The sequence below is a fragment of the Taeniopygia guttata genome, chromosome 12 (assembly GCF_048771995.1).
Source record: "Taeniopygia guttata chromosome 12, bTaeGut7.mat, whole genome shotgun sequence".
Lineage (NCBI taxonomy): Eukaryota > Metazoa > Chordata > Aves > Passeriformes > Estrildidae > Taeniopygia > Taeniopygia guttata.
In genome coordinates, this window is record NC_133037.1 from 13,738,072 (window position 1) to 13,763,690 (window position 25,619).

Consider the following 25,619-nt stretch of genomic DNA (forward strand, 5'->3'; position numbering starts at 1 on the left):
ATAGATGTTACTTGTAACTCTTGAGATCTTTCATATTCCCCTACTGACAATATTCCTTTGGGCATCAGAGCTCCAGGAGGACAAAAGGAGTCCCTATCTTGTTGTACCAAAGTGGATTTTAACAGGAATATTGTGGGGAAACTGCTGTTAAGAATGGCTGTTGATTGTCCCCAATTGTGTCTGGCAGCCCTGTTTCTGTTTCCTAAGCTAGGATCTCTTTGGTATGACTTCCTACACAAGTAGCTACTTTCTAGCTATCATCTGTACTTAATTTCCAAGCTGCTGTTTAAACATAGTGGCTTACAAGGTCTACAAGGTGTCTTTCTGTACCCTGAGAGGAAACCTGCACAATTGAAGTGCATTAATACCCCCATTTCTTGGCCCTCTGCTCTGCCACTGAAAGCTCTTGGCATTACAACCCATGTCTTCAGAGTTCCTAAATTTAAACAAAGGCTTGTGTGATTTTCATCAGGCTCTACAATATCCTGATTTTATTGTTCGTATAATTTCAAAGTGTATTACTGAAATTATAAAATTTTGGTAAGTGGTTCTGCAGAAAGAAAAAAAAAAAAGAAAAAAAAAAAAAACAACAACAACCAAACAAGAAAAACCCCAAACCAAAAGAAAAAAAACACACTAAAAACCCCCACCACAGGTAGTAGGCCTACCCTACCCTATTATTTGAAGGTCGAATATAGACTGGAACAGAACAAGAGGCAGTTGCAGAAGTTAACCTTTGTATAGTGTGCTCTCCAGAACAACCTCTGCACTTTGCTACTGTCAAGTCTGGTTGTTTGGCTCTGTTTTATCCTTCCTGGCCTATTTCCTGTCTAGTTTTTCTTCTGAAGACCTTTATTAAAAAGATTTTCAAGAAGACAGCTGATGAAACACTTAACAAAACAGTTAAGCTAAGGGAGTGGTGTCTGCTTTTATTTCTTCTAATAAATTGGTTAGTTTATGGAAAAACCTTTTCTCATACCTTCCTAAGAGTTTCACATGCTACTTCCTACTGGCAGTTTGCCAAATGAGCATGGCTGAATGCTCTGTGGATGGAGGTGGTTTCCTTTGTTTCTGAAACCCAAAGTCTGCAGAGCCTTGAAGGTGAAGGTTTAAGGTTTTTAATGGGAATGGTTCAGTGTCTTCTGGAAGTAATTGATGATGATAGCATTAGTTCACTACATGTTACTAGGATATTTTTAAATCAATACAACACAGTTTCTAGGACAAACTATCACTGGACAGAACACTGAAATACAAAAGTGCAGTGCAGGAATACCAGGTTGAATGTGCAAGATCTGAGATATCTTAGAGTGCTAGAATCATCAAGGTTGGAAGATACCTTTTAGGTTGTCAATTCCAACCTTCAACCTAGCACGACTACTGTTTTGTCATTGTTGTCTGATTAGCCTTTTTTTGGTTGTTTCTAGATTGTGACTTCTAGTGCTGTTTGAGCTTTCTAGAACAAATATAAGTATTTTCCTTGCCTATTTAAGTCTAGCATTAATGTCACAGTGTTCAGAATTGCTAGAGAAAATGTATTGCCTGATTGATGGCTGGCAAATTCAATATTTTATGCAAATGTCTCTGTGTTCATCAAATTTTACAACATGTTATGGAAATATGAATTATATCCTGACAGGAAGCCACACGGGGCAAATCTGCTACTGTTTCACCTGTGTGGAAGAAGTAGGCTACTGTTAAGCTGTGGGATACTGTAACATTCTTTTAGACACAGGAGCAGACTGGGGTGGAGACCAACAGCTTTATGGAGCAGCGGTAGAATCAAACATGTTGAGGGAGGTGACGCTGCCCCTCTACTCGGCCCAGGTGGGGCACATCTGGAGTTCTCTGTCCAGTTCTGGCTCCTCAGCACAAGACAGACAAGGCACTGCTGGAGCGGTGCAGTGGAGGCCTCCACTGTAGATGAGGGATCTGGAACATCTCGTATGAGGAGAGAGTGCGGGAGCTGGGCCTGTTTATTCTGGGAAGACTGAGGGGACCTCATTAATACATATAAACATCTCAAAGACAGGGGCCGAGAGGATGGTGCCAAACTCCTTTCAGTGGTGCCCAGCAACAGGACAGGAGCAATGGCCATAACTAAACCACACGAAATTCCGGCTCAATATGAGAATACTTTAGGTTGTGGATGGCAGAGCAGTGGAACAGCTGCCCAGGGAAGGCTGGAGTCCCCCATCCTGCAGCATTCCAAGCCCACCGGGACCCGCTCCTGTGTCACCTGCCCCGGGTGTCCCTGCCTTGGCAGGGGGTCGCACTGGTGATCTCCAGAGCTCCTTCCAGCCCCGCCGCTGCCGTGATTCCCGAGCGGGGAGCGCGGCTGCCGCGCCCTCAGCGCCGCCTCACCGCGCGCCGCGGAAATGGCGCCCGTGGGCGGGGCCGGGGCCGGCGGGGCCGCGCAGAGCGCAGAGCGCAGAGCGCAGAGCGGGCCCGGCCCGCCCCGGCCGCGGGCGGCGGCAGGAGGGAGGGAGGAGGATGGAGGCAGCCGGCCGCTCCTCTCTCCGCCCCCTCGCTCCTCTCCCCTCCTCCGCGCTGCTCTCTCCGCCCCAGCGCTCGGCCCCGGTGAGCCGCGCCGCCGCATCGCAAAGCCCGTCCTCAGACGAGGTGCAGCCGCCGCCCGACACCCGCCGCCGCCGCCGCCCTCCCGCGTGGCCCACATGGAGGATTACCACAAACCCGACCAGCAGACGCTGCAGGCGCTGAAGGACGCGGCCAACCGGCTCCGCATCAGCTCCATCAAGGCCACGACCGCGGCCGGCTCCGGGTGAGTGAGGGAGGCGGGAGTGCAGCGACCCAGCCCCGGCCGCACACCGGAGCCGCGCTCCCGCATCCCGGGGCTGCATCCGGCCTCGGGCTGGCGCTGGGAGGGGCCGTGCCGGGCTCCCGCTGCCCGGAGCCCCCGTGCCGCGGTGCGGGGATGCCGCGGGCCGGCGTGCGCGGGGATGGGAGCGGGCAGGGCGATGCCCCCGGAGCCCCGGCGCTGGTGGATGCGGAGGTGGCACGTGTGGAAATGGCGGCCGGGGGCTCCGCGGCTCAGCCCGCCCCGGCCGCGCCGGTCGCCGGTGCCGGCGGCTGTTGTGGCTGGGAGAGGCCGGGAATGCTAAGTTGGGGCAGGACTGGAAACCAAAGAATTTGTGCCCGAGGCGCAAGCGGCTTCTTTTTCATTGCGTGCCCGTCAGTTGGAACTAATTCTGCACAGAATTTCAAGTGAGCCCAAGTGGGATTATCTGTGCAATGCCCGCGGTCTCCAATGGGCAGTTTATTCAGGCCTCTGGACAGGATTTAGTGTGGGCTCTGATGTGTGCAGATTCCAGGGTTATCCTTTCTTTGATCGTGCTTTACCTATGGAGAAAAAAAAAAAAAAAATCTCTGCAAATAATCCGCTTTTAGTCATGTAAAATTAAAGCCATTTTTTCTGCTTGGAAAATATAAGAATGCTTCCATGTAAAGTGATGGGTTGGGGTTTTTTACATATATCCTGTCTTGTTGCAATTTCTTCCTTTGGACCTCTTTGAAACTAGCTGCAGTGTTTAAAAATAAAACTGAAGGAATCCTTTGGATGCTGAGGTTTATGTGAAGAAAGGTGATGTGCAAAATATTATAAAGCTTCTTTCAACTGCTTTACAGTCCCCATCCTGTGCCTGCCATGAGCTCCCTCACATGGCTCTCGAAGCTGAACTTTACTCGTTCCTTAGCAAATGAAAGTGCTGCCGTGGTTCTTCCTGGGAAATGGGGTGTTGGACGCGGGAAACCTCTCAGCAAGCCAGGGCAGTGCTTTTTACAAATCTGTCTTGTTGGGTCCAGTCTGGAGAGACTGGACACCCAACAACTGCCCTTTTAGTCCGTGATTTGTTTCAGAGCTGCAGTGTACAGTATTACACAAGTCTGTGTAAAAGTGTAAATTGAAAACCTGTGCTTTGTAGAGCTTGGGCTTCTGTGTTCAGCTTCCAGTAAGTATTTTAAGCAGGCCACAGGGATGTATGGTATCAGTTGTCCCATCAACAGATAAAATTATTTCTCTGTTTTGTCTGATGTGATGTTAATGAGTAAGGATCATACTACAGCCTCTGCTTCTCTTCTGCAGTCCATGAAATTCACCAGTAAAACCATTCTCACCATGAGATGATGAGAAACAGTAAAACTATTTTTACTTAAACTTTTTATTCCCTGGTTCATCTGTGCTACAATACTAAGTCCTTCTAGCACAAAGGCATTTCATTAATCCCTCTGGTTTATTCTGCCACTGGAGTTGTGTAGTCTGAAATTATTACACAACCTGATAACATGCAGATTATGAAAGATGGGCTCTTGAGAGAAGATTCTGTTGATAAGTAATATATTTTCTTAATAAGATTTGGTTGCCAAGATGATGGTGTAGTAATGTGCCCAAAAGACATTCAGTCTGTTGTGGAGTTAGGCAAAGCATGTGCATTTCCAAAGCAGCTGTGCATTATGAATGTTTTCCAAAAACTGAGACAGTGTGCTTGGCTTAAATTGCTGGTGTGCACTGAGGATGGGAAAAGATGTTTGAATGCAAGTTAAGTTTAAACAGAAGCTTGCACTTAATTAAAAATCTGAATTGTCATGATGGCTTTGACTTTGTTAAGGAAATACGTGTTTGTTAAAGGTGTAGCTTGTAAAAAATGAAGGAAACACTTGCCATAAAAGCACTTCAGAAAAAACAGAACCTTCCTACTACTTTCAAGGAAGTAATTTCTGTGAACTGTGGCGTGTATTGCAACACAAGTGGTGGTGTGGTAGATATGTCACACCAGTTCTTGCAGTCTTTACTTCTTTTACCTTCTGTTAAAGAAAGTACAGTCTTTGCCTGGACAAGACCTAACTCAGTCTGATCCTGAAGTTGCTCAAACACATCACTTTGTGTATTTCATCAGCTGGAGTGGAAAAATTCGGTGAACTGGAAAAAAATTTTTGTGCTCAGAATTACTTACGTGGGCAAAATATTTGATTAGGTTATTTGTAAAGATTGAATATACTTGCTTTGGGGCATGAAGAGCTTTTTCTTTTAGATAAGTAGCGCACATATTCCCATTGAAATGGGTAGAGTCTCTGCTGTAGGTTATGATATATTTCTGCAGTTTTGAAACAGTGTCTTGGCGTCCTATAGCATGATGGATACATTTTTAAAAGTGGAAGTTGCAAGAGTTTCTTAAGAGGCAGTTAAGTTTCATAATATGTGATGTGATCACTTGTTGCAGATGATTTTTTTTCTTCAGTTTTTTTGGTTTTGACTCAGTGTTCCATTTTAGCTTTCCACCACTATCCTTTGAAATGTGTGGACACACGTAGATGGAACAAGTATCAATTGATGCATAGTAATAAAAAACACCCACAAAACTAACTTGGAGCAATTATCTTACCCTTGTTTTGTGTGGATCCAGGGTTTTGGTGTTCTAGTGTACTTTCGTTTGACTTCCTACCGAAGGACTGTATTTCAAAGTTATGGGTTTTTTTTTTCTTTGTTTCTGATAGTAGAAGTTCATTTAATTAACCTGTAGCTTTAACAAGATTTTTCTCCAATTTTCAGGTAATTTATTAAATTTTTCTACTTTTTTTTTTTTTTTTTTTATTTCCACATGCTACCATTTTAGGTGGTTTAAAACTTTTTTAATCAAGACCAGGAGTTCATAGAAGTATGGTTAAGTATAAAGTTAATATAAAGGAATGAAAGCTTTAAACAAGCATGTAAGGCTTATTGATTAACTCAAATATATAAATATTTACTAATATGTTTGAACCATGGTTTAAAGCTAATTCTCTTGGTTCCCTGTGTGTGAGTACTTACTAAGGGATGGACACTAACCATAATTTGTATTTTGCTAGTGTTTTGCATGTTTTTGTTCTCTTATTACAGTTATGTTGGGGATGTTGGGTGGGAAGTTTTATTACTATCAAAATAAAATATCCTGATTAAAGTTCTAGTGAAAGTGTTGTCTAATCCTAACATGCATGGTAAATGTACATGTAGGAAACAAAAGTGGCACTTTCATAGTCGGTTTTTCCCGTTTTACAAGAAGGATGAATATTTGAAGAATAGCCTGCTAAAAATGAAAAGTAAATGTTGTTACAAAACAAAGTGAGAAGAAACTGCTTTTTCAACCTCCTTACTATTCATCATCCACTTTCCTGTACTTCAGTAGCAATGGCTGATGTCAAGAATCATGTTTACATCAGTAAAATCTGAAAAATGCTATTTTCCATACTCAATAAAGATTTTTAAAGAGCCTCCTTACCCCTTTTAAGCTTTATAGCAAGTGAAAAGCCAAGGCTGGTACTTCCAAGTGGTCAAGTGGTGCCACTCATTCCAGGTGCATAAGAACTGCAGTGATTATTATGAAAATTACAGTAAAGTAGATAAATAAAAGTAATTCTGTGCCCTTCTACTGCACTTCGAATTAAATATATACCTTGTCATGGAATAACTCCATATTTGCTACTTGCATAGCCTCTTCATATAACTTTACATTCACTTGTTGGTACTTTATGGCACAGTTACCTGTGAAATGGGCCTGTGTATTCCTAAGGCAAGTTATAGCTGAAGTACGAATTCATGCTGCTGTTATCCTACACAATTCAATGTGAGGGACTATACCAGATACCTCAAAATGTTTGATAAACCAACTCACACAATATTTCAAACTTATAAAGATGTAAATGTAGAAAATGCTAGTTCCCCTCTTAGCCAAAGATTAAGCAATTTAGTATTTTACAACATGTATCTGGGTGTTTACTGGAGACAGTAAATTTCTATATCCAGTTTCAGTAGAAGATGAAAACAAGAATTGCATTATTTAATGTCCTCTTTAGAAATCAGAATTCTTATCTGTCAGCTCTAATGTGGTACAATGAAATGGTTCCTAAAGTATACTACTGTAAAAGTTCCAGAACTCTCTGCAGAAGCTAATCTTGCATTACCAATCTCTGCATGTGCATCAGAGCCTGAACAAATCCTGATGCCATGCTCTTTTAATTTCTCCACTCAGAGAGTGGCTCCAGTTCTGTGGAAAGCTGTCCTTGTTTCCTCTGCACTGGTGTGAATTTCTGCCACCAGATAAATCAGTGGAGTCAGACACAGCCTGTATCTGACTGTCCTGTGCTTCAGCCAGCCCTTCAGGTGGTGGTCCTTGGCATGGAGAAGAAGGGAGAGCTCTAAAAAACAAGTCCTTGAGCTGTCAGCAGGGCCTTGATTGAACACCCATTTCAACCAGATCACTGTAAAACTTTGTCTCAAAGTATTTGATTGGCACTGGGGAAACAGCACAGGGGTGGGTTATCACAAACTTCAGATTTGTGTATTTTAATGCTGAGGTGTTGGGGTCTGATGAATTGATACTTTAAAGATGCGGTCTTGAGCAAACAGTAACACAAGTGGTAATCTTGGGTCTTCTTGACTTGTAGCCACCCTACATCATGTTGCAGTGCAGCAGAGATTATGTCTGTGCTGTTTTTCCATACCATGAGGTACAAAGTGCAAGACCCCAGAAACGCCAGCAACGACCGGTTTGTTCTTTCAAAGGTAAATAAATAATTACTGGTTTTCTGTCCTGTTACAATCTGCTAGCAAAGAGCTGTCTGTCTGTAGATTTAATTGACTTGTCTTCTTTGACTTGTGTTTACGTACACTGACACCTGCAGAGAAGTCTTTTGGAAATATTTTAGAGCCTGGAATTTGTCTGCTACAGAAAGAAGCTGGCTAAATTAAGTTGCAACATAACTTAAAAACAGTTTAAAAAAGGTCTTTGTAATGTGTCCTGATAAGTCTTAACTCCACTGTGTTACATTGTTGTAATGTTAAACAATAAATATTATATGGTCTATACAATCTATCAGGATGCAGTAAAGTCTGCTTTATTTTTCTAACGAGGCAGTTGCAGTTGGCTTTTGTGCTCTCTTGTTAAATGCAGCCCTGCTGTTCTGCCTGCAGCCATGTCACAGTGGGCACTAATTCCTGCCAGCTTCTCAGGGAGCATTACATGAAACAGGGCAGGTTAGTGAATAGTTTGTAGTTTGCATTCCTACTGTGCCAGTATGGTACTAAAGTCACTCTTACATCTGAAGCCACTGTGGGTCAGAAAACACTTAAACCCCAATCTGTGCTGGCTGTTAGAGTTTCTGTCCCCTTTTACATTGTGCCCTTGCAAATCGTGGGGATATATTGTTCTTTTGACATAAAGGCAGGTGAGGGGCCTTCAGAAAACGTAAAACATGGCAAATGATGTAAAACATGGCAGATGAAGTGCTCCAGTGATGCACATTCCATCTCTGAGTCAGAATTCCTCAAGTGGTGGCTTGCAGTAGTGCTGTGGAGCCCATGGTGACTGTCCTTGTGCTGGATGTAGCTTGCCATTTCTGGTGGCCACTCTGAAAGAAGGAACTGAGTGAGAAGCAAGTGGTTGATGCTGAGGTGGTGAAGCACTGAGAGTCACTTCCTCATGTTTACTTTAGCTCTCTAATTAATCAGTGTTTCTGTCCAGAGTTGCTAAATGGCTTCAAATCTCTTTGTGCTCTTTTGACTCCTGATGACTCCAGGAGCGGAAGATGACTGCTCTACAAAGGTCTGAGCGTACAAAGCTTAAAACTTTGCCTGTTGTCACTCACTGCACTCAACCCCGAGTACATTCATATTGAAGAAAGTTCTAGGGAGATAACACTGCTCGTCCTGCTGGGGTGCTGTAAGCAGCGATGTGGGGAACAAGCATCAGTGTGGATGTGTGCACTGTAAAACTGTTTAGTAACTCCATGCCTTCCTAATGGGCACAAGAACCTGATTTCAGGGTTTGTCAGCTTTGTAGAATTTTGTCCTGTTAGTCGGGAATTGTGAAACTTGTCTTTTGTTTACAATTTCTGTTTCTCTCTAGGGTCACGCAGCACCAATTTTATATTCTGTTTGGGCAGAGGCTGGCTTTCTACAAGAAGCAGAATTACTGAACTTGAGGAAAATTGATTCAGTCCTAGAAGGACACCCAGTGCCAGTGAGTGCTCATAATCTTTGATACAGAAGTATGTTTTCTGTGAAACAAGAAGTGTACGTATTTCACAGCAATTTTGGTTGCCAGCAGTACAGGAAAGATAAAGACTTCTAAGAAGGATGATGGCATTTATGGCTTCACAACTGAATTTGAATTTGAACTGTTTTTGAATGAGCATGTAGAAATGACCTTTATTGTTGTAGTAAAGTTCCCCTGCAGCCCTGCATGGCAGTATTTTCCATTTCATAAATGTTTAAGTAAAGTTGCATCCAGGCTTCACTTGCCCTTTAAGCAGCTTTGAGGTATTTCAAGAGTTTACACCCAGTTTGGCCACCTCACTGATCTTTCTATTCCCAGCCAGTTGTTTCAATTGATTCTTTTTTCACACAAAATCATCAATTCTTAACTGTTGCCATCTAAAGCATAGCTGAGAAATTCCATTCCCTCTCAGAGTGCCCAGTTAGCTTGTGACAGTCATCAGGAAAGGAAACTTGCATTGCAGAGAAATCAGGGGTTCACAGCAAGATTTAGAGGGACTTGCACATTGTTATGGCTGAGAAGGTGCATTGTGATGTATGTTAAATCATCTTCTAGCATTGGAAATTACATCTTCTATTTCATAACTGTAAAATAATTGTTGCCTTTTTATTCTCAGAGACAAGCCTTCACTGATGTGGCTACTGGATCCCTTGGGCAGGGACTTGGTGCTGCTTGTGGAATGGCATACACTGGCAAATTCTTTGACAGAGCCAGGTAACTCCATTTTCATATTCATGACTATAGGTATTCAATGGGAAAATGTTGTTAAATTACATAGATAGATAGACAGACAGATAGATTCATTCTCCTTTACTCAATCCCAAATCAGATTTCAAATTCAGGTTTTAAATGATAGATAATTAAAAGCTGTTGCCAGTGAAACTACCATGGGTTTAAAGATTAGCAACAATTAGTGCATATGTGTGTTTCTTTTGTAACCTGACAGCGTTGCAAACTGATGTTCCTGAACAGAGAAGACAGGGAGTTGTTGGAGGAGCCTCTAATTTCCAGAGAGTAACTGATATCCATTTTGAGACTGGATGTGTCCCTTTAGAAGGAAAGTGGAAGCTGGAGATGTCTGTTCAAAGTCAGATGACAAATAATGGAGGACGCTGGATAAGGAACCGTTATGGTCAATAATAGCATAATTGACTCATAAAGTAGGGCTCCAAAATGTTATCAGAAAGGCACTCGACTCCACAGAGACAAAAATGACTGCTCCTGCCATTTGTTTTGTGCACAAGAAAAGAAGATATCTAAAGGCAAATCTGTATGAGGAGAAAAATAGCCCGATGTGGTTGATATATTTTATTTGACAGTTCTAGTACATCCGAGCATAGGCTGCCCAGTTAATGTGTCCTACACTTCACTAGCTTGAAATCATTTCTCTGAAAGATGACTTGCTGATTTTAATTGAGTTTAGCAGATGCTACGTGTGGAAAAAATCTAACTAGTGCTTACATGGCAAAAGGAAAAGGTGGTCTTGCGTGCAGCACTGGGGAGCAGCTTAAGTGCAAGGAGTTCACATTTAGCTGAAGGCAGGTAGGAATCAGTTATAGTTGATATAAGTCTGTTATAGCTTCATGTTGAGTAAAAAAAAATCACTGACAGCCATCTTGATTATTTTGTTTTAAAAATATATTTTAGAAAAATAATTTACTATTCTTTTTTTTTTAATTTTAATGGGTAATAAACATTTACTAAGTTTTATTATTCTGAAGAAGAGTGGTAGTAAAAGACAAATGCTGTGGCTGAATTTGGTAGAGATGAGGCAGTACTCCTGCTGAGTTTTTCCTAAATAGAGGGCTTCAGTGGTTGAAGAAATAGTCTACAAATTCTATATATAATGTTGGTTATCTTTATCCTGAACTCTGAATTTATTGTGCAGTATGCTCTAATCCATAGGTGAGCTCATGCACAATGTGGAGTTTCCTGAAATTAATTCCTGCTGGTTGTCCTTCCAGAGGGTATATGGGAGGAAGGAGGAAGCAGAGGTAACTGCCCCTGCATTGTTCAGGATCTTGCTGAGTCACAGTGACAGTGTTCAATGGGCTTGTTCAGTCAAGCCTTGCAGTGGGAGGTTTAAGACTTGATTTTTTTGAGGCCAGGGTTTGCAAAGGAGTACAGTATTTCTCATCTTATTTTTCTAACGTGTAACAGCTTATAACTATTTTAATTTGATTTGTCTAAGATTATGTAACTTTAGCAGAGGTGAATGCATTGAACAATGGGAATTGAGTTGGAGATAGAAAAATAAAGTAATTCTTACTATGAATTATTAGAGGAGTTTTGATTTAATAGTACTTACACATCAAACCTAATTTATTTTCATTTTTAATTTCTTCTAGCTACCGAGTGTACTGTCTGCTTGGAGATGGAGAGTTATCTGAAGGCTCTGTTTGGGAGGCAATGGCCTTTGCTGGCTTTTACAAGCTTGATAATCTTGTTGCTATATTTGATATTAATCGTCTTGGACAAAGTGACCCTGCTCCTCTGCAGCATCACGTTGAAATCTACCAGAAACGCTGCGAGGCCTTTGGGTATGTGAGTGGGAGAAGCTCAGGATAATCTCTCATTTGAAAATGTTCTATTTGCTTCTCAGAATTGTTCAAATGAGCTTTCAGCTCTAAAGGATTCCATCAGCAAGGAAGATGGTCTTTCATAACACCTGATATTGGTCAATTTTATGGCTGCAGCAGGAATATTGAAAGTGGCAACCTTTGTTGGTTTTGAGGAAAAATAAGGACTGCTTGCACAGATAAATCTGTTAGGGGTCTTAAAACTGTTTTTAACAAATCAAATTCAGATTTTATAACTGTGACCATGTGTCCTATTATAGCAAGTAGATCAGAAAAAAAACAGCATGGAAAGTAAGAGAATTCTTTGTGTATTGGCTTTCATTTAGTTTCATGTCTCTATGCAGATGCAAAGTCCATGCTAAAAAATTGTCAGATACAATAGAAACCAAATTATGCCGGAGTGTTGTGGCTTTTTTTAATCAACGTCTCTTGTCGGTTTTCATCTTATTTCTAGATGTTTGATTTGCTCTTGTGATTAAAAATGGCCATTATATCTGAAGAAATGTAGGATAACTTAGTTATCTGTGGGCTGTGAATTTTGCTCATAGTTGTTGATCTCCCTGTGACTCATTTTGCATTATAAAAAAGCAGCTGTGCTATTTTTTATGGTTTCAAATAAATGCTAGTTCGTGTTTCTGGCACACTTTGTGTCTCTTAAAAAGACACTGCACTGGAATGAAGTTAGTATTTGTTATTGTTATTGCTGACTACCAGAGAATGTCACATGCTAAAACCCTTTAGAAACAGCTGATCTGTTTGTGTTCTTAGCTGGCATGCCATCATCGTGGATGGACACAGTGTGGAGGAGCTTTGCAAAGCCTTTGGCCAGGCCAAACATCAGCCAACGGCCATCATTGCAAAGACTTTTAAAGGCAAAGGCATATCAGGTAATAAAACAATTCTTGCTTTGCATACACATGTAGATATAATGTATACCTAGTGCTGCAGTACAGGTACCTGCACATCTGAGCAACAGCATGCAAAAAGTCTTTCACCTTCTGTACCTCTCATCAACATTATTGCAGAGAAAATTGGTTTGGTCCTCTCAAGTTAGACGTGTGCCAGCTATGGAGTGTTCTATCCATGGGATGGAGCAACTGCACACTCAACTCAGTGTGTCAAGAGTTGCCTTGATTCCCTTTAGCCACAGCTTTTAGCAGCACTCTGAGCTTGCCTTTCTGACCAGATAAATATTAATAACAGCAGTGAATGTCTTCATTCCTGTTCATTGAGTAAGCAAGCAAAGTTCATTATTTGCAGTGACTGAGGGAAAAGCAGTGTATCAGCCAGTGGGGTGATATGGCTGTTAGTGCTGGGAGCACAGATAAGAGTCAACAGAAGCTATTAAAATAAAGCTGTAAAATATCAGATCTTGTTTGAATTGGACACCTTGGTTAACTGTTGTTTCAAACTTATCTGAGTTTGTTTAAGTAGAACTGTTGAAATTTCAGGGGAAACATTCACATTGATTTACTGGTTGCTTCCTTCCACACTTAGGTCTGTTAGGTGCAAATTTACAAATAATTTCAGTAGAAGATGCTGGGATTGTGTCACAAGTTTGGAATATATGTAATTTGATTATGTAAAATTCCTCCTATTTGTTTAATTATGTCTGTCTTAATGCAGTTGAATACTACTGTAATTTTTCAAGGAATTTCTTCCTTGGAAGAAAATAATGGACTGTCATACTCCACTGCACTTTTATCTGGGTAAAACCTGCAGCTAAAAACCTAAATTGTTTTTATACTTTTCTTACTTTTAATGTGACTTTAAATACACAGGTGTTGAAGATAAAGAAAGCTGGCATGGAAAGCCCCTTCCAAAAAATATGGCTGAACAGGTCATTCAGGAAATAGATGACAGAATCCAAAACAAGAAAAAGCTTTCTCCAGCCCTTCCAGAAGAAGATGCACCTATAATAAATATTAGAAACATTAAGATGCCATCTCCACCAACTTACAAAGTGGGAGAAAAGGTATTCCCTTCTTTTTCACTGATGGTCAGATATTTCAAAGTGTGAGACTGTTAACCTGGACGGCAGGAGGTTTTGTGTTATCCCTTGCCCCAGGTGCAAATACCCACCTCTTCTCAGTAGGCAGACACCTATTTTTGTTGTGTGACACAGTCAACTTGCTGGGTATAAAAAGGGTATATAAACATATTAAAATATGGAGATTCAAATCACTCTTCTTCATTTCATGATTATCAAATTTCTAAACTACTTAATGTGCCTTTAAAATTGAAGAAACTCTTTGAGTTTCGGTGAATTTCCATGATCAGAAAGCAAGGTTTTAAACATTTCCTAGCCAGATTGGTGGAGAGTTGCCAATTTTAGCACAGATGTATTTTCTAATGCTTCACTGTGAGTTTGTTTGCTCTTCTGTGTGTCACCGTACTCATATGTACTTTTGATACTGCTATCATTTGAATACAATAAAACAGGAACAAAAAAAGCCTCTAGAAAGCAGCAAGTTACAGCAGCCCTGGTGTGTTTCCTTTTGCAGTGGGCCACCCGCAAGGCTTACGGGGTTGCACTTGCAAAACTGGGCCACGCCAATGATCGAGTGATTGCTCTGGATGGCGACACAAAGAACTCCACCTTCTCAGAGCTCTTCAAGAAGGAACATCCCAGTCGCTACATTGAGTGCTACATTGCTGAGCAGAACATGGTAACTGCTCCCTTGGGTTTATTGAAAGATCAGTATGACCATTCAGTGTGAGTTCCCTTACAGTCTAGGGGGTCTAATACTTGTTTTTCAAATAAATGTGAGATAATTGTAGCAAAAACCAATTTAGGAACCTTGTTCTAATTTCCATTTTGCTAAAGAAGGCTCTTTTTAGTAAATACCAGTCCAAATAACACAAGTAAATCCATTCCCTCTTACTAATGATGATTTTTGTCTTCTGGAGATAGCAAGACCATGTCCATTGGACTGAGAACCTAAGCCTTTGATCCAGGAGAAGAAAGAGGGAGATAAGTCTTAAAAATCTCTGAATGGCTGCTTTAAGCAGATAAAGAAGCTGCCAGTAAGAGTCAACAATAACAGCTAGCAGTTGAAGCATGGAGCAGAGCAGATGCAGGAGAATAGATACTGGGAGGGTGAGTTGCTTCCTTTCCTCTCTGGAAATGCCAGCAATTAGAAGCAGGACTAAACAGAGATTTTTAATCTGCATTGAGAGCTTCTTGCTAAATTTTTAGGGCAAGAAGTCCCACAGATGATGTCCTGGAAACCAGTGATAAATGAGGAATTCACTGTTCTTATCCAATGTCCCTCTTTCAGGTGAGCATTGCAGTTGGTTGTGCCACTCGTGACAGGACCGTTGCTTTTGCCAGCACCTTTGCCACCTTCTTCACGCGGGCGTTCGACCAGATCCGCATGGCTGCCATCTCCGACAGCAACATCAACCTCTGCGGCTCCCACTGCGGCGTCTCCATCGGTAAGGGCACCCACGGCTCCCCAGCAGCAGTGCCCATGCACCCAGTGAGAAGAGTCTGGCAGCCAAGATCCTGCTCTGTGGAGGCAAGCTGTACTGTAGCTGGGGTGGTGTGACTGTGCAGCAGTGATAGGAGGAAGCCGTATTTGCAAGTCCACTTCTCTTGTATTTAGAAAGAATGAGAAAAATTTCAAGCTGTTGTCAGCTTGTTTTTCCTCTTTGGCCTGATGAAAATAGGACTTTTCCCTACAAGCTTTCCTACTGTACAAGTAAAGACTGATATACAGGGATTGGACTGAAACTGAGGGGTTTAGGTTCCATTTCATCTTTGATGTCTTCTGTGGAGAAAATAGTCATGTCCTTACTGTACTGTTGTTTCCCAGTCCCTTAAATGAGAAACTAATGATTCTGTTCTTGCACAGATGCTCTTGCCCACCAATCTCAAAAACACTTTAGAGATTACATTTGAAATAACTATTTCAACTTATCCCAGTATTTTTTACTACTGAAATTGTTAATATGGTGATTAAAAACATCCAAAATCTCTTACATACTAATGAAACAGGAACTGTGAAGCTGTTACATAATTCAGAAAATTGAATAATAGAAAATTTTGGTTGGAAGGATCTTAAAGGTCATCTCCTTCCAACATCTCCCACTAGACCAGGTTGCTCAAAGTCAGGCAGGACTTACCCTTGGCTGTCTTGAATCGCCTCCCTCTCCCCATGTGCCTTAGTACTGCCTCTAGGAGGATCTGTTCCAGGGTCTTCCCAGGCACAGAGTGGTAGTTGGTAGTTCCCAGGATTCTCTCTTTTCCCCTTTTTAAAACCAGGTGCAGTGTTTCCCTTTTTGCAGTCACTGGGGACTCCACCTGGTACTGCTATGACTTTCATGGGCAGTGTCTTGGCAGCTACATCAGCCAATTCCCTCAGGACTCTGGGATGCATCTTGTCAGCTCCCATAGACTCTTGTATGTTGAGGTTCCTCAGGAGGTCACAAGCCTGATCTGTTGTGGTTTAATCTCAGCTGGACACCAAGTTCCACCCAACCACTCACACACTCCCTGTCCCTGCAGTGGACTGGGAGGAGAATCAGAAAAAACTTGTAAGTTAACTACTACTACTACTACTACTATTACTACTAGTAATAATAAAAATTGTAATTATAAAAATAAACTTCGAAAAACAAGCACAATACAATTCTCAACACCCACTGGCCAATGCCCAGCCTGTCCCTGAGCTGTGGTCAGACCCTTCCAGCCAACCCTCCCCAGTTTGTATGCTGAGCATGGCATTCTGTGGTGTGGAATGTCCCTGTGGCCAGCTTGGGTCAGCTGTCTGGGCCATGGTCCCTCTCAGCTTTTTGTCCATCTCCTCACTGGCAGAGCATGAGGACACTGAAAAGTCCTTGATTTAGGATAACACCACACAGCAACAACCAAAACATTCATGTGTTATCAACAGCATTCTCATCCTAAATCCAAAACACACCACTGTACCAGCTAAGAAAAAAAAACTAACTATCCCAACCAAACCGAGGATATCTTACAGCAGAATGAACTTTGCTCACCCAGGCCATGTTCTGCAGTCCATCCATCTGAGAGGTGTGGGAAAAGGAGACCAGAGGAGACCAAGGCAGCAGAGCCAGCACATCTCAGCCCAACTCTCTGAGGGCCCTCACCAGCAGAGCCTTCTCTGGTCTTGTCTTCCCACTGTAACTGTTCAGAACATGTCAGATCATAATGGGTTGGCTTTGGTTTGAAGGAGGAAGAGAATTTTATTTTTTATCTGAAATGCATAGACATGACCCATGAAACAGGAACAGACTTGCACACCAAGAAGAAAAATGCAAGTAGACATTCATGCTTGAAAAACTAGTAGGTATTTCCAGGGAAAGGGAAAGAGAGGGAGAGCTGACAGGGGTAGTAAATTAAGGTTCTCTGCATACATCAGTTTTTCAGCTGATTTAATACTTTTGGCTGACAGTAAGGTTTGGAGGAGAGTTGGTTTGGTTTTATTTTCATTTAAAACAAAACAGTTAATTTGATCTGTAATATTGGTAAAGATTTAAAGATGCTTCATAAACACATGTAATCTCATCTCAGACCTCAAACTTGTAGCAGTATAGTTCTCTGGAGTAGAGACTATGTATTGTGTAAATTATTAAGGGAGGGCTTCTGTTACAAGCCTCTTACTAAAATCAGTCCTTCCACCTTCAGACTTTTAGCAAGCAGGGTTTTGATGCAACAGCCAATTAAGTTTGGCCTTTGCTGATTTAAGAAGATAAAACTCCTTCAGGTTACCCGAATTGTCTCCTAGAACTACACTTCCAAGTTTCAATTTTCAGCACGTGAAATGTTCTGCTGGGATCTGTGACTGTGAAGTGCAGACTTGGATTTATAAAGTTGTTTGAGGTACAAATCTCATTCAAGCCTCAACTTGATTTTCAAAAAAGAATTTCAACCTAAAGTTTTGCAACTTATATAAAGAGTTATATAAAGTTATATCAAGAGTTGTATGATGTTAACATAAGTTTTGCAACTTATATGAAGAGTTATAAAGAAAGTAATTCAGAGAAATCCTTTAGCAGTTAAAATATTCAACTTTAAATGAAAGGGTATGAATGAAGCATACTTCTTATTAGAACTTTGAGCCTGCATGGAATTCCAAATTTGCATGCAATTCAGAATCCAATCTGGATCTGTGGTGAAAATTGAAGTTTTACATATGCAGTTCTAGGCAGACCTGGGCTTCTGCTGCACTGAAATTTGAACCATTAAATTTATGAGAAATAGCTATTACAATGACCTTCTGAACTTGTACAAGTTCACTCCTAGACCTATAGTTGCTGATGGACTGAAAGTTGCTATGGATTGAATAAGCTTTTAGGTCATAAGAGAATAATGGAAAAATCTGTATTTTTCAAACTGAACATATAGAAAAAGGAATCATAGTGTACATGTGTCAGAAATAGAAATATCAATTGTTTAGACTGTTTTATATCCTGGACATTTGCTACTGCTCACATAAGCACTTACTTCTTTTATTAAGCTACAAATGGAGGTTTTGCAGGTGTAATTGAGAATTATACTCTCATTTGATCTGTGGTATTCCAAAACCATATCAACTGAGATTTTCATAAAGACTTGGGGCCAGACTCAACTTGGTGCCAGTCTGTAAGTGACTTTGAATTTAATTGAGGAGCTTTGAATGTTGGTGGTATTGGCACCACCATAGCAAAAGCAGGACAAGCATGAGTAACTCTCTACCTTGCATAAGATTCAGATTCAGGATGTTAAAATTATCACTGATAATCTTATTCTTCGTAATTTCATTTTCCTTCTGTGTCTTCATTGTGTGAGTGCATTTTAGGAAAATGCCCACTGGATCCCTCTCATTCAGAGTACACACATTTAGAAACTGTGATGTCAAGAGGGTTTGATTCAAAGCCGAGATAGTTCCTTTTCCTGATCTGTGCTTGGTAATGTGCAGTGGCAGAGTTCAATGATTGATCTCTTTAACGTGTTTAAAGTTCTTCAGAATTTTGTGCTGCTCTTAGGAAAATATTCTCCTCCTTCCTCGTGAACTCGTCCTTCTTGAATAACAGGTAGCGGGTGCATGTGGGAAGGCTCTGAGCCCTGCTGCTGCAGGCTGTGACATGAGTGCATTCAGAGCTCTGTGCATGGCTGGTTGGAGCAGTGCCATTCCCAAAGCTCCGTTACATGAGGTCACTGGGGCGGGGGGAGTTGTGGTGGTTGTTTCTTTAACCATGGAAAACCATGGCACCCAGCACGTGTCCTGGCTAACGATTCCTTTTCATAGATCTGCAGTTTGTGCCATGAAGTGCTTGAGTTGTTAAATTAACAACATAGATGCCCTATTGCTCCTTAAAAGACCTTTTTACAGTATTAAAAAATACATACATACCCTTCATTTAATCTTGAAATCAGCCTAAGAATTTGAGAGTAGTTGTACCAATTGCACTCTCCATTTGTGATGGGACACATGCAATTCTCCTTTCACATTTTCAGCAGTTTAAATCTGAAGGAACACTTATTGACAAGTATAAATTTTGCCTCAGCACATGTAAATCTGAGGATGTTCAGATATCTTGTGACCCTCTTTCTGTATCTGTACCCTTCATATTTGGTTGTATTCCTTTTGTGTTGTTTTACTGTTATACTTTATTTCCTATTTTTTCTTTTTAATCCTAGTTTTCTTTCTTTTTAGTCTCTTTCTATCCTTATTTACTGTTTAGATGGTTCCAAGTTTGAGAAGATGATTCTTTTCTCAAGCAGGTAGACTTGCATGTCGTGTGTGTGCCTGATTTTATCCTTTTCTCCTTTTTTGCCTGGTTTACATTGAACCTCACTTCTATATTGAGTGATTGTAAAAAAATGTGCACTTGCTCTTTTGTAACCTTGCTTTAATTCTTTCAGGTGAGGATGGGCCATCTCAGATGGGGCTGGAGGATCTGTGCATGTTCCGGGCTATTCCCAATTCCACTGTGTTTTACCCCAGCGATGCTGTAGCCACTGAAAAAGCAGTGGAAATAGCTGCCAACACCAAGGTTTGCATCACAGTAATTCTGAGCCAGAGAATAATTCTCTCTTTTGTACTACTCTTGTTGCTTCTGGCATGTTTCTTGCATGTCTCTACCCATGCAAATTCTTCCCAAGGCTCCAGTGGGGCAGTGGGATGTTTTCTTTTCAAGGAAAGGTTGCAGACATTCTGTCCAGGCTAGTGCAGAATGAACAGTCTTGAATGTTGTGGCCCAGATTTGGAGAGATGTAAATGAGTACACAAGTGCAGTTTGAATCTATATTGAATTAGAGTAAGTCTAGGTCTTTAGCAAACCTAAAAGTGCTCTCTCCTAGTACCTTATCTCTGGGATCAAACTTGAAGCTGGATATGGAAAGATAAATCTCTATATTGTGGATTTTGATCATCTTTTTGATCAGTATGGGGAAAGGAGTGGGAAGAAGAGATTAAAGTACAAGTTTGCTACTTCTTCTAGAAGGGCATCTGAACTTTAACTGATGGAAAGCCTTTTTCCTTGCTTTCAACCCAGCATTCTTCTCTTAATTTAAAACTGACAGAGTAAAACTGACAAAGTAAAAGTTGCACATGTATGGTAAGGTTCCAAGAGCCTAATTAACTCAAGCAGGATTCTCCATTTCCACAAGAGAACAAAAGAGAAATAAGTATCTTGGAATCAGAAAGGCAACTGTAAGTTATCAGTGTGCACTAAGAGGATGTGAAGTGTTTTGTACTGTTTGAAGCAACCAGCTGCCACAAAGGACTAATGGGAATTGGTGGGGCAGAGTTTACTTATAAGAACCAGAGGAAACATAGGAGGGTGCACATCAGACAAATAAAAAAAGTGATTTTGCTGTATTTTTTTTCATAGGATTTATCAACTAGAATGTCAACACACTTCTGTTTTCCTAACTTCTATCATGTTTCCCTTGGAAACAGGGCATTTGTTTCATCAGAACCAGTCGTCCTGAAAACCCTGTCATTTACAATAACAATGAGGACTTCCATATTGGACAGGCAAAGGTAAATACTGCACAGATAAATAGAATCACAGAAAATATGCAGTGTTCCTTTTGTAAAAGCCCTTTTCCCTCTAAAGTATTGCAAATATTTGATTTTTTTAATTAAAATCTCTAGAAATGTAAAAAAAACCCAGTAAGATTAAGTGTTAAAAACACATGGACATGTTTTCTTGCAGGTGATTTTGAAGAGTAAGGATGACCACGTGACTGTGATTGGAGCAGGAGTCACTCTGCATGAAGCACTGGCTGCAGCAGAGCAGCTGAGAAAAGGTGAGTCTTTTATCCTTTTTGTCATGTAACACAGAAAAAAAATCAATACCAGCCAGCCTAACTGCTCACCCTCTGTACTGGTAAACATTAATTACACTGTTCAGACAGCTAGTCAGGCACCTGTTAGCTGATACAGTACAACACAGCATGCAGCTGCCAGTCCTGCCTAATGGAAGAGGGTTTAGTTGGTTGACAGCATTAGTAGCCATGAAAATTGACAACAGATCACATCAGGGTCTCCTTAGAATTGCTGATCTGTGGTAGTGCCCTGTGGGCAGAGGCTTGGGGACTCTGTGTGAGAAGCAGGAGTGGCACCTGGCCTGGTACAGTAATCGGCTGCAAACAGGCTGGAGCCAGGTCCCAAACCACAGCTTGTCACCTGTGTGTGCCCACGGCCACCTGGCCCTGGGTTGGGCTCACTGCTGACCTGGGTTTCTTTGAATGCAGCAACTCTGAACTAGCATAGAAGGGGCACAAATCTATGGCAGTGCTCAAGTCACTGCCATCTCACAGCAATGGTAAATCTTTCAATGAAATAAGAGAAAGAAACCATCAAAAACCCATCTGTGAGACAGGAGCCTTCCCCCCAGAAGAGATTACAAATAGCAGGAGATAATACAGTAATGCTGCCTGTAGCTTATGGGGAGTTTTGTTTGCAGCATCTGAGTGGACTGATACTTTTTCATGACCTTGAGTTTAGGACATTTTGAAAGTTGTATTTTCAGAACCATTGCTATTTTTCTACACTTAGAGTGCTTTACAATGCTCTGCTGATCTTGAAGTCTGAGTAATCACCTCTGGAGATAATCCCATAGTGCAGAGGCAGGGCCTAATAGCCAAAATGTATTGGCCATTAAAGAGCCTTCAGTCACAAAACTGACAATAGGGCCTCTTCATGTGTAGGAGTCAGCCCAGTGTTCAGCCAGCCAGGATTAGAGACAACCTCACATAATTGCTATTCTTTATAAACAATTGCCATTTGTGTGCAATTTTAATGAGCCACTGGGCCTGCCTTATGAGGGCAGGGCGGATCTGGGTTTGGTGCCAACCAGCCTTAAGGGTGCACTGGTAGGGCTGGGCAGCTCAGACAGGCACACCTGAGAGGTGGCAGCCTGCAGTGAAGAAAGAATTCAGAATGCCTACACACCAAAAATCAGGTGGAAATTGTACTTTGCTTGCCAATAAAGGTCTGTGGCAGCCTGAGAAAGGAGGATTTCTCTGGTGACTCGATTCTCTCTTACCTGGGGAAAGCCAATTAGATGACTGTTTTGCTGATGGGTGCTCCTGGTAACCTTGTGTCCCTCATCCAGGTCTCCTCCATCATGTCTGTGAATAAATGGATATCACTATTCCACAAGGTGCATGGAGAAAGAATATATATAAAAATAAGGCTTGGCTGGGTTCTGTGGTAGATGAGCCGTAGGTACAGGTACCTGGGAGTTCATGTGGGCAGTTCTCATAATGGTCTAGGAGATCACAGCCATTGCCTGTACCACTAGCATTGTCTTGCATGTTGCAACTCATTGTTGCAAATCATTTTCATTTATTTATGCAGAAAAAATCTACATCCGTGTGATTGATCCCTTCACTATAAAGCCCCTGGATAAGAAGACAATACTTGAAAACGCAAGAGCAACCAAGGGCAGAATCATCACTGTTGAGGACCATTACCATGAAGGTGAGAAGGGTCTGGGAGGTCACAGCCCTCAGAGGCTGAAAGCTCACAGCTTCTGACCTGACAGAGGAGTATGAGACCTGATGCTGTCATCCTATGAAAGCAAAAGAGAGATTTCAGGGTTTTTTTGGTACTGTTGGGATTATAATGTGACACTGAGGGTTGAAAGGCTCCAAAGCTTTAAGGGGTAATCAGTGCTGCCTTTCTGATTAACTTGGCTTTGTGTGCCCTTTGTGTGCTTGGTCCAAGTGAAGTCTGGATTCATTTGTGCCCAGTGAAATTGTAAATTCCTGCTGTGCTGCAGGGGTTCTGCTCAGAGTGTTCTCTGAAAGGCTGTCCAGCAGCTTCTTTGCAGGTGTGAAATTGCAAGAGAGACCATTGCTGTGCAGGTTTAAGTATTCCACGTGTCCAAAATCCAGGATCCAGGTTACTTGAAATCAGGTTTGGGCAGCTTCCATAGTTTTTCCACAGTTACTCTGGGATAAATTTCTCCCTTTTTCTTCTCCACCACCATAGATATCTACTAACAGAATTAGTAGATATAGTTATGAGAATATTATCTTAATTTAAGGTGAGCATCACTTTTGCCAGGTACCTGAAGTGACTTGGTTCAACCATAAGTGCTGGATACACCACGTTTTATTCTAGACTATGGATGGTGATAGATTACTGAACCTCATCATTTCCTAACTTAGTGTTCAGCTCTGGACTGGTATTTTACTGCAGGTTTGCAAGACAGCAGTGTTAGCTGTGAGGTGTTGAACAGGGGCTTTGTGCTGGCACAGTACTCTGTGGTGCAGGCATCTGTGCTGCAGGCTGTTTGGTTAAATCCCACCTCACCTGGAACTGTGGGCAGCCCTGTGATCCTGGATACACTCTCTGAAGGGTAGCAGTGTTAGAGAAGGTGTCTCTCCTACCAGCACTTGCTTTTGATACAAGTCCTGTTTTCTTCCCTAGTACTTCTGCTCCCAGTGTCCCTCCTGCCTCCATGCAGTTCCCGTTGCATCCCTTGTCCCTGTGACTGATAGTGAGTCAGAGCTGAGTCTGAGCAAAGGTTGTGAATACATTACATAACCCAGAGAGGTGCCCAGCAGCACGTACAGGCACTGTGAAAAGATGGAGTTCTGAGTGCTGCCGAGATTGGCTGGAGTTTCAGCACGTTAAGTACACTTGTAAATGCTCTTCGGTCAAAGTGCATTTTTAAACCTGGTTCCTGGTGGCTGATGTCAAAGTGGTGAGAGCTTGCTGACAGTCCTGTGCCCTTGAGAGGCAGGTGTGTCCTGCTGCTTATGGCTGAGTACTTCAGAAACGGCACCCTGCTTGTCCTCAGGATGCCTTTGACACAGGACAGGGTTTTCATTTGGTCACCCAGGCCTGCGTGATTGGTGTTTGGCTGAGGCTGGGAATGGAGGCTGTAAGTTGCAGGCCCTACACAGACAGTGTGGATGCTCCTGCTGGGACACTCCATCAGTGCCGTGTCTGCCCTCTCCACAGGTGGCATTGGCGAAGCCGTGTGTGCCGCTGTCGTGGGCGAGCCCGGTGTCACCGTCACTCGCCTGGCCGTGTCCCATGTGCCCCGCAGCGGGAAGCCAGCTGAGCTGCTGAGGATGTTTGGCATTGACAAGGATGCCATCATGCAGGCAGTGAGGGCAGCCGTGTCCAAATCCAGGAATGCCGAGTAGGTCAAAGCATCTCGTGCTGTGTAACGGAAGAGCTGCGTTCAGAGAGGTTAAGGCAGGCAAAGGTGCTTTATGTAGAGAGTTCTAATAAAAATACCAGCTTAAAAAACCTTCTGTGGTGTCATCTTTTCTCTGTGGGGTTGGGTGCTGTGGGGCAATACCTGCATGTTGACAGTCCCACCTCTCTGCATTGCCCCTAGCCATTCAAAACCAAAGGCAAGGAGGAAATACCCAATGTGCTGGGTGATGCCAGAGTGGAATGAGATGCTCCAGGTCCTGGGGAACCACGGGGAGGTGGGGCCCAGCAGAGCCCTGGGCTCAGGTAGGAGCTGAATGCTGAATGCAGACAGCACAAGTGAAGGAAGTTGAAACTCTTCATAGGAACTTGTAGCTTTGAGTGCTTGGCTGATGCTACAGCAAGGGTGATGCTGAGAAGGACTAAAGATCTGGAAGAAGAGCAGGAAATTCCCAGGTACTCAAGAGGATGCAGCTCAATGTGTAAGTTGCTTTTTTGTTGAGAACTGACTTTTCTCATGGGACCTGCTGTAAGTGGCTTAGCTGTTCATCTGGCATGGTGGGATGCACTTGGTGACTTTTTAAATGTTTTGCTGTTTTAAAATGTTTTGCTTATTTTACCCTTAAGTAGTTTCGGTTAAAATTAAAAATTTATGTTTACTGCAGAGTACCAAATTTAAAACATTAAGTATTGAAACATGTTACTCATCTTGACTGTTCCACAAACTGCCTTTCAGAAAGACATTAGAGAGCAGAGGATACTAAAGAAGCCCTTTTCATCAGAGCATGGTGACTCTGCATAGTTTTCAGTTCACCCAAAAGCCATTTGCCACTAGCATGGCTACAGTGGTCTGAGCAAGACTTTATTTCCAGACTAAAACAAAGTATACAGTATTTTGGGATGGTGGAATATTTCTACAAAGACATGTAAAGGAGCATATAAATACTATGAAATAACTTGTATTCATCCTTCTTGCACTATTTAGCCCTTGAGGCATTGGGTGGCAGCTGTGCTGTGTTGGTGCAGGCCTGAGTGCAACTGTTGGTGTTTCTGGCAGTGCAGCTGGAACTGCAGGCAAGAGTGACTGATGCTGGTGCTTCAAATTACACACAACAAAAACTAACCTTTCTAATTTTCTGAGAAAGGCTTGAAATTGTTCCTGTAAAATGCTGAGCTGGGCTTTATAGCTTTCAGATTTACCTTTCCTTAAAAATCCACGTTTATGGCTTTTTCTATTCAACTGGTTGCCTTCATTATTGTGTGGGTATGAAGACCTCACATTTTTATTAAAAATGTAGTTTTGTTGCAGTCTTCCTATGGTTGCAGTAGTGCTATATTCTTGCAATGTGTAACACATC

The 25,619-nt window shown here is 42.0% G+C and overlaps 1 protein-coding gene across 1 annotated transcript; it reads left to right on the top strand.

The window, feature by feature from the left end:
• The first annotated feature begins 2,416 nt into the window (after positions 1–2,416).
• TKT (transketolase) lies at positions 2,417–24,289 on the top strand. Its single transcript, XM_030282989.4, has 14 exons — positions 2,417–2,782; positions 7,438–7,555; positions 8,898–9,011; positions 9,664–9,761; positions 11,396–11,587; positions 12,395–12,513; positions 13,408–13,601; positions 14,131–14,295; positions 14,908–15,064; positions 19,500–19,630; positions 20,539–20,622; positions 20,798–20,891; positions 22,447–22,569; positions 24,061–24,289. Exons 1-14 carry the CDS (start codon positions 2,676–2,678, stop codon positions 24,246–24,248), a joined length of 1,884 nt encoding a protein of 627 aa, XP_030138849.2. The 5' UTR covers positions 2,417–2,675; the 3' UTR covers positions 24,249–24,289.
• Positions 24,290–25,619: the final 1,330 nt, after the last annotated feature.